This window comes from Benincasa hispida, chromosome 6 (assembly GCF_027475165.1).
Source record: "Benincasa hispida cultivar pf3 chromosome 6, pf3_genome.v1.1, whole genome shotgun sequence".
NCBI lineage: Eukaryota > Viridiplantae > Streptophyta > Magnoliopsida > Cucurbitales > Cucurbitaceae > Benincasa > Benincasa hispida.
The window spans coordinates 47,424,177-47,433,935 of record NC_143483.1 but is presented as its reverse complement, the minus strand read 5'-3'; the positions used below and the strand labels follow the sequence as shown (position 1 = coordinate 47,433,935).

General features: G+C 33.5%; 1 protein-coding gene across 4 annotated transcripts; it reads left to right on the top strand.

The window, feature by feature from the left end:
- Positions 1-1,429: 1,429 nt before the first annotated feature.
- On the top strand, positions 1,430-8,219 carry LOC150035719 (uncharacterized). Of its 4 annotated transcripts, none has more exons than XM_090314461.1 (12): positions 1,430-1,708; positions 2,156-2,224; positions 2,593-2,718; positions 2,831-2,955; positions 3,242-3,363; positions 3,441-3,523; positions 3,687-3,872; positions 4,409-4,552; positions 5,761-5,943; positions 6,517-6,611; positions 6,706-6,803; positions 7,642-8,219. In XM_090314461.1, exons 1-12 carry the CDS (start codon positions 1,451-1,453, stop codon positions 7,743-7,745), a joined length of 1,593 nt encoding a protein of 530 aa, XP_090170587.1. In that variant the 5' UTR covers positions 1,430-1,450; the 3' UTR covers positions 7,746-8,219. The 4 variants fall into 4 exon arrangements, with proteins under 4 accessions (XP_090170587.1, XP_090170586.1, XP_090170585.1 ...); XM_090314460.1 differs by having other exon boundaries at positions 1,445-1,708; positions 2,126-2,224; positions 3,687-3,842; XM_090314459.1 differs by having other exon boundaries at positions 1,445-1,708; positions 2,126-2,224; positions 3,687-3,848.
- The last annotated feature ends 1,540 nt before the right edge of the window (positions 8,220-9,759 follow it).

Here is a 9,759-nt window from a genome sequence, read left to right as displayed (position 1 = left end):
AATCTCTAATTTATAAACAATAGTATATTTAAAATATTGGTTAGAATTTTTTTAAATACCTAACAAAATATTATAAGGTATATTTAAAATAACCATGAATCTATAAAAAAACAAGTAAGTTGATACGTGAAAACCAACGTAAATAGAAAATAAAATTTCATTAAATAATTTTTTTTCTAAATTGGAAAATGGAAAAATATTAAAATAAGTGTATTTCCTCTCTTCAATTGATAAATGAGAAAACTCATATTAAATGCATTTTCTCTCTCTATGATAAATGCATATATCATCTCCCTCGTGAAAGTAGCTTCGAAACTAGGAAAAAATATATAAAAAATCGAATATAAATAAATGAAAAAAAGGTATAATTGTCCAAAATTAATCCTAAAAATCATCTTTGAAGAAATTTAAATTTTAAGAGGTCATTTTGATTAAGGTTTTGTAGATGCACGGGAATAAATGATGCTTGAGAATAGAATATCTTGAAATAAGATGTCTGAGAATCAAATATGTGTTTGGTTATGTATGAAAATGAGAATACGATATAAGGGAATGCGTTATACTTTTATGCAATTATAAAGTATTAAATTAATTAAAAAAATTAATTTTCGTTAAGTTAATTTATTTTTATCACATTAATTCATTAAATCAATTTTAAGCCATTAAAATTTAATGAAGTTTACCCACTCACCGTCCAGTTTAGTATATTTACTATTAATTAATTTTTTATTGCACATTTATATTATCATTTTTTATTAAAAAATATTAGTAATGAAAGAGTTAATTAACTAATTATTTAATGTCTATTATAAGCCCCATATATATATATATACACACACAAAAGAAGTTGATATAAACTAATTGATTTTAAATCATCAAATTTAATTAAAAAAAATAACTATAATTATAGATTAAAACTAGATGTATAAAGTGTATAAGATTCTTTTAATTGAAAAAAAAAACTTATTTTATTATTATTTAATTAAATAATATCTTTTAAAAACTAATTAATAATTTTAATAATAGTTTATGAGGTAAATATATATTATCATTTAAATAAATATAATTATGATTATTCATAATTTTTTTAAGAAAAGATTATGATATTCATATTAATTCACAATAATAGAATAAATTATTAAATGAGCATTATTATTAATAAAATTAATTATATATGTCAATTATAAATTTTAATTTAAATATATTTATAAAAGAAGAAAAATAAATAAAATGAAATGATAAAAAGCAAGAGAAAGAAAAATTATTGAAAATAGAGAAAATTCATCTATTTGGATGGTTAAAAAAAAATCGAATATAAAATGTCTTGTAATAAGATAGTCATTTAAGGTAAAAAAATGTGTACTAAAAAAGTTTCGGAGTTTGCTATATTTTCGAATGAAACGGTAATTTATGCTGGAGGACCCAATTTCCCAAGGGAAGGAAGCCCAAAATGTCCTATGTTTGTGGGCTTTGTTATTTTTTCTCTTTGGCCCAATCGGTTAGGATTCTACAGATTTCAGAATCCACGGCGAAAACTCCGACCGGCGAACGGCTCCGACTCCAAGGCTTTGGTGGACGCTTCGAGAAGCTCTTTCGATTACCAGCTGCTACAATTTTCCATTTTCTCTTTCTTCGTCTTCACTTTGCTTTTTTTTTCTGCTCTTCCATGGCCGATTCCTCCGGCAAGCACGGGCGCGATCAGCCTATGGTATTGCCATTTTTCTCAATCTGCTGAAATTCAGAGATTAAACGCTCTATTTCCTTATTTTTATCTTTTTTGCTTTTAAAACGAGGAGAATGAAGTTTTTTTCCAATTGGTTATAGCACTTGTAGCTTTGAGTTGAGTTTCCAATTGCTGCATAATTCATTGTCTGTGGAAACGAGGCGGACTCGCTAAGTATGCAGCTGCCTTGGCTATTACCACGTGGTTTGTTGAACATCGGGATTCTGTGGGGTTTGATTATGTGCAGTTCTGTTCACTTGCATTGGAGTGATTAATGAGCTGAATATATTTAAATAGGGATTAGGAATTGTCGTTCTTGGTGTGTTAAGTTAAATGCACGGTTGCTTTTGTTGGCTTTTCTTATTGAGTTGTATGTGTTTTGGGGTCATTCTTTTTCTCCAGGATTTCCAGGGATTTTTGAATGACTTGCAGGATTGGGAACTCTCCTTTAAGGGAAAAGACAAGAAACTGAAGCCACAGGCCATTAGTAAAGAAAAGGAGGTATTACTCTTATCAAATTTTCAGCTGCATAGTGAACTGCACATTTTCAAAAACAAGAAACTGCTATCTCGGATGTTTATATTTATATTGGTTTACGTTTTGAAGAAAAACCTGGTGCTCAGTTCTAGTGTTTTGGTACATCTTGTTAAGTTATAATTTTTAGATTTAGCTGCTTATTCTTTAAGATGTTTAAATTTTGTTACAAGTGTGCATATGTAGATAATAATTTTAATTATCTCTTCATGAAATTGGCTTCATGCTTGGTAGAGATGCTCTCGAGAATAGTTTTGTTACATTTTCTGAGAAATAATATTAGTACTGTTATGGATTATTCGAGGGTCACCTTAAGTGATGTCATAGCCAACCAGGGTAGAAGGCAGACAGAAAAAGCTTCAGCAGCTGATTACTTGAAGCACTATGATGCTGTTAACCGTCTATCAAGAAATTTTCAGACTGATCAGAGTTTTGTTGATGCCGCTTCAGAGAAAGAACAGGTAGGTTATATTCTTTTGTTCATGTTTTTATGATGGAGATATAATTGGTGTAAACCATGAATGAACTTGACCCTTGACTGCACAGTGTGTATGATATATCTTTGTATTCCAGGGCAATGAGTATTTTAAGCAAAAGAAGTTTAAAGAAGCTATTGACTGCTATTCAAGAAGTATTGCTTTGTCCCCAACAGCTGTAGCCTTTGCAAATAGGGCTATGGCCTACCTAAAAATCAGAAGGTAAGTTTCAGCCCATAGATTCTAAGCTTTCTTCATTTAGATGCATAGGTATGGATCTGCTTTTGATGTTCCTTGAAAATGGGTCTTTGCTTTTTGGCTGTCTATAGCTTACATTTCTTGGAAACAAAATAATACACCTATGTTTTCAAGTTGTTTTTTTCTGCTATAATCTGTTTTGCCAATAAAATAGTGCTCTTAATATGACAAGCTATGAGTCTATGACTGTTAAATGTGTTAAATTGTTTGTTTCTTTGTTATCCTCTTGTTTCCACCTCCATTGAGTCAGATATCAGGAGGCTGAGGATGACTGTACAGAGGCCTTAAATTTAGATGATCGATATATTAAAGCATACTCACGCCGAGCAACAGCTAGAAAGGAACTTGGGAAGGCTAAAGAAGCCTTGGAGGGTAAAAAAATAAGCATTTTAATTGCATGTGGATCTTTCTATGCTTTTTATTTGACTGATGTATTTGACTGATTGCAGATGCTGATTTTGCTCAGAGATTGGAGCCTCACAACCAGGAGATCAAGAAGCAACATGCTGAGCTCAGAGCTTTTGTTGGGAAAGTAAGTTTTGCAACATTAGTATTTCAGATGATTTTTTTAAATACTGGGCCTCTCTTGAACTATGTACTGGTGAATGTGGGAGAGGGAGTTATGATTTTTCAGATGAGTTATGTTGACAAGATGATTTCTTTAATTTTTCTTGTACATGTTATCCATCTCGTAGGCAATTCTTGAGAAGGCATCTGGTGCTTCGAGAAGCTCCACAAAAGATAAGGAGACAGTTAGAAAATCTGACTCTGAAGCAAAAATCAAGGACATCCCTCCTGTCTCTAGCAGCACACCAAGGACAGGATTATCGGCAGCTCGAGAACGTGTTGATGTAAAGGTTTCTAATTCGTTATTGCCCATGGTATCCTGAATTTTCCTTTTTAAAAAATGTAGAGAATAGTTGAGGTGCATCTAAATGGAGCAAAACACTCACGGATTTATTTTTTAAAAAAAAACCAACAGAAACAAATGATTATCATGTAACATTTCAGTGAAGATCCAACTGGCCTATATTTTTAATAATTTATTCAACAGATTTCTCGCTCTATCTTGTTTCTTAAGCTTTTTAGAAACTATATTTTGCTATAATAAACTAATATATTGCTACTTTATAACCCCGTCGTCCTATTTGTCTTTTTCTAGGACTGCGGTGTAGTGTAGTGTATTACTTTGTTGAAATTCTCACGGAGAGAAAATTTGCTGATAAATCACTTATACTGCTCATATCTTGACTGTGGTGTCCTTTTCTGTATTTGTGTTAATTTTCTTTCCTCAAATTTGACCAAATATGATGGAGCAACGCCCCCACCCCTTGGCAATGAATCTAAAGATGATAATTCTTATTCTGAAGCTTGGTATCAGCCATATGATGTTTGAGGCTTTTGACTCTGTTCTTAGGAAAATGGTGGGGAAAATGCCGCCAAGACATCAGCGTATTTAGAAGAAAACGAGGACAGAAGCACAGGAGCTGAAATCGCTTACAAAAAAGTAGCAACTAATGGTTTTCACAAAGACTCAAGTTCATATGCGGGGGAATTGGAGGTCTCTAAATATCTGTTTGAACTCTTTTTCCTGCCTTGTACACTGCCGTTTGATTCTTTCCCATTTTTATGTTAGTTAAGTATATACCATATTTTGTTCCAAAGAAACGCAATAAGATTGCACCATCGGTTTCTTGTTTGCAAACCATTGCAGGATCCATCTAAAAAACACCATTGAAATCAAATAGAAATTTGCTTATTTTTCTATTTGGGCTGTTCCTATCACATCCTGTGCTTTGTGCAGCTCATTCTATAACTCTTCCTTTAATCGTTCTATACTAAGAAAAAAAGAAAAGGGTAGAAGAAGTTCTGAAGTCCTAATGCTTATATTGATCTATTTAAGAAATCTGTGATATTTGATGAGAAGTTCATTATCATAAGAGTTCACATTCTGATTCACATTTTTTTTTTCAATGAAAGAAAAAAGAAAAAAAAAATCTATAATAATCAAGGCATGCTAGGATATGGAATTAGACTATTGGAATTTGAGTCATCGAAGAGGCTTGGGTCGATTGTCAAAGGGTGACTTAAGTAAGCCCCTCGTTTGGTAGTTTGAAAAGAGCTCTCTCGAGTGTAACATAACAATTGACTGAATAGGAGACTTCTAGCTCTGAAATTCACTGATGCAGGCCAGATATATTATATAACCAATTCTCTCACAAGTTCGGGTGTAACATAACAATTGACTGAATAGGAGACTTCTAGCTCTGAAATTGACTGATGCAGGCCAGATATATTATATAACCAATTTTCTCACAAGTTATGTGCAAAATGAGCTTCAATGCCAACTGTATGTTTAGTTAGGAATGAGGGCTAGGAATAAGAGTGCTCTCTGTCAACTTTCTTTGAGGGATTATTTTGAAGGTGATCTCTCACTGACAAGCTCAAGCCTTATTCAAGGAAGATTCAGAGACAATAGATTACCTTCATGATTATTGACTAGTCAAATTGAAGCTCGTCCATTCAACGTCCTAATGTTCCTAAAGGACTTTAAATCATAGTGTGAGTGGATGGGAAGGTAAAAGGCTTCTACTTAACCTTTTCTCTCACCCTTTACCAATTTGTGAACCATGTTGTCAGCTCACGGTCGTTTGGATGCCATAGCCTATTCCTAATCCCTATGTAACTTTGCTATGGTTTGTTTTTGACACAATGATGTCTAAATTCTTTTGTTTTCACACCTATTCCGCTCCTGCCAATGTTTTACAGAGAGATTGTGTTCCAAGAAAGCAGGAACTGAAGCCGTCAGTGCAGGAATTTGCTTCTTTAGCAGCTTCTAGAAGCATGGTTGAAGCTGCAAAAAACATTATAGCGCCAACGACTGCCTATCAATTTGAGGTTTCTTGGCGAGGATTCTCTGGTGATCGTGGACTGCAGGCTCGTCTTTTAAAGGTATCTAATCTAATATAGACAGACTATGCTGTCCTTGGTGTTGTGTTCATTTGGCTATCCAAGATAATATGAACATTTGTAGACTAGTTGCATATATATAAAAATTGTTTGATAAATATTAGAAGCGTGCTGCCATCTGAAAGGCTGTTTGTCAGTCAGTCAATTGTTTGATTTTTATTCATCATATCATCAATTTGTTTCCCAATGGAGCCCTGGAGCCACTTGCCGAGTGTATTAATTTACACGCTAGTTTTGACTACCTGATATAACATATGATATAGGTGTCTCTGCGTTTTCTTCCTGTTGAATATTCAAATAGCCGATATATCTGGGTATTAGAAAAAGACTTCTCACTTTTGTGGCGGTGAGCACTCTGCATGTTGGCATGACATTGGCAGCAAAGAATTCCACTTTGATAGCAGTAAATAAGTGTGTTGGGAAATCCGTTGAGCACAACATACTTGGCAATTAATTAGCACCCCCCCGCCGCCCCCCTTTATTTATTTATTTATTATTATCTGTTTTTATTTCTTCTTTATTATTATTTTTTAACGTAATTGTTTTCCTTATTAGGCCATTGCTCCAGCCAAGTTGCCCCAGATATTCAAAAATGCATTAACAGCTCCAATTTTAGTAGACATCGTCAAGTGTGTGGCTATGTTTTTCACGTAAGTTGAAATTTTCAAACTTGTCCCGAGGAACAGTTAGAATATGATTTAAAACATCAACGGTTAACAGACCATACTGGCTACCAATTTGCAGTGAAGAACCGGCTTTGGCTATCAGTTTTTTGGAAAATTTAGCCAAGGTCCCAAGATTCAGCATACTCATGATGTGTCTTCCATCCTCTGAAAAGTTTGGTAAGTTGTAGAAACCCTTCCCTCTTTACCTCTTCTTGATTGGTAACCTTCGTTTGGTATTTACTTTTTTCCCATATTTCTAACCTTCTTGGTTGAAAGTTTAGCATCTACGTTTGCAAGCAAATTTGTTAGGTAAAAAAAATTGGTTAAGATTGATCCGGTGTATCTCACTATGTCCTTAAACAACATAGGCGTTCACTCTGAAGCCTTCTGGTCATTTTATTACTCCTCTTTCTCTGATATATGTCAATTTTGCTAGGTTTTTTGTATTCTTTATGGCTCCGTGGGTGGACTCCTTCCTTTTGCGTTTGCTCCTTTCTTTCTCTTTCTTTTCTTTTCATAATAATTTTTCTCAAACAATAAAAAGAAAAACAATATCCTGTGTGGCACCGCGATGCTTCAGGCTGAATATGGGCTATGCAGGCATATCGATTCATGTTTGAGCTGTGAATTATGATTACCCCCTATTGTTTTGTTATCAGCTGTATGCTGGTCTTGAATAAGTAATGACATGTCTGAATTCTAGCCTGTATCTTTATATTTAAAACCAATCTTCAATATAGGGTGAAGACGGTAAGCATGAAAAACATTCACTGTGAAGAGGTGAATGCAAAATGCTCTAATTTATATTTTATTGGATAAATTTATATAGAAACTTGAATGTTATAGAGCTTCCTGACATTTCGGCCCATAGACTTTGAGGTCCAAGACCGTAGATTTTGTTAGGAACTGAAAGGTATATCCACGTAGTTACCCCCAAATAATATCAGAGATCTGAGGGCTTATCATGGCGAAATGTTTCGTTGATTTGCACTAATTTTAGTGCTTTGTGAAACAGATCTCCTCAAGATTTGGGATGAAGTATTTTGTGATGAGGCTGTTCCAATTGAGTACGCAGAAATGCTCGACAGCTTGCGTTCAAAGTACTTCCTTAAACAATGACAGACGTTTCTTTAATGAGAAGAAGCACTTCACCTTCAAACTCTGCCTTCTTAAGCCAACCCAGCTGCTTATCTTCACTGTAAAGTATCCAATTATTCTGTTTTTGGGATCATAATATGGCATGTTGACATATCTTACTCACGCAACGAAGTTAAATGTGTCCTTGAGTTCTAAGATTAGTATATTGACTCCTAGGTAGTAGGGTCCTTGGAAAGGTCTCAGTTATCCTATGATGTATGTTGTTTTAGTGCACTGCCACATGCTGGAGGATAGTTGAATGGTCCTTTCTACTCTTCTACTGGACCATCCTCAACTCAAAAGTCTTTATGTGAATGTGATTTGCAATTTTCATTGGTACTTAAGATTTGCTGTTGCATCACAATCTAGTTGGGGTCCAGAGTTTAAAATGGCCTTGGACAAATCATATGCTCCATTTTGCAATCTATGATATATAGGTGTCTACATTGCTGTCAATCATCTTTTTGTTTCTTATGACTTTATGAGTACTTATTGATGTTGATCCTCTCTCTATTTTTCGCCATGTCAATATAAATTTGATGTTTAAGACTTCTTTACTCATTTTAACAAATAATTTTTTTGGACCCTACGGGTCAATTTGGTGAAGAAGTTATTATTTTATCAAAATTGGTTAAATGAGAATAACAACTTCTTTGCAAAAGAAAAGACCTAATGTGAACATATTTCTAAACTTTATATAAGTGACTAAATAACCAAAATGAGTATAGTTTAACTAGTGTAAAGTTTGTGATATCGACTTTGAGATGAGGTTGGAATCCGTTGCTCCACCTATTGTCAATTTATATATGGAAGTGACCATTTTTTAATTAAAAATAAGAACTATGAATTAATTTTCAGCTTCATTTTGTATATTTTGAATTATAAGGATCATAATAATATTCTCTCTATAAACTTCTCCAAAATAACTATTTTGCTCCTTATTCTTATTAGTTCTTATTTTTTTAAGTATGACAATGGTGGAGTGGGAGATTCAACCTCCGATCTCTTTGATCAGAGTGTATGTCAATATCATTAAACCCATTTTGACTTATTCCTATTGGGTGGTAGTAAGTATTCTTATTAGTTAAATAGTTCGGTGGTAGTGAGTTAATATTGATTTTCTAATTTATGACCTTCGTTTGTTAAATGGTTGGTGGTATTGGGTTTTTCCCCCTCGTCTCTTTCTTCCACTATTCATTAATCTAAAGAGATTTTTGAAACTTCAATGAATAAAAAAAAACATAATAAACTAATCTATAAAGTAGTGGTATTTGGTATGATAAAAATGATTAATATGGTAAAGTTGATTGGGTAGGATTTTGTGGCTTCAACAGGAGTAATAAACTAAAATCCTTAAGGAGGTGTTTGATAAATGGGTATGAGTTATTGAGTTGGATGAGTATTTATTACTCATGTTTGTTAAACCCATAAAGAAAACCCCTGGATTATTAAAATCTCTTTTTTACCCACTCAAAACTCTCATTTTTTATCCCCTCAAAACTAGGACCTTTTATATTAATATGGTGTTTTCAAAACTTATTACGGAAATAAGGTTGTTTTGAAACTTATTAGAGAAATATTGTTGTTTGGCTAGAAGTCGAGGGTTGAGAATTCGATTAATGTAGAGGTCGAACGTCGAGAACTCGACAAATAAAGAAAAACTTGGAAACAATATGTATATTAGGGTTGTCGAAGGTTGAAGTTTCAACATACATAGGTCGAACATTAATTGAACGTTGAGAACTCGACAAACAAAGAAAAATTTGGAAACAATATGTATAAAGGGTTGTCGAAGATTGAAGTTTCGACATACATAAGTCGAAACTTCAACCCTCGACAAGTGAAATCTCGCTAATTTTGTGATGAGGATCTCGCTCTAGAAGGAAATCTCGTTAATTTTGTGATGAGAATCTCGCTCTATAAGGGAATCTCGCTAGAAATGTGGGTTGAATTTCGCTGGTAAGTTGAGCATCGCTAGGAAGACAGTTTGTTAAAG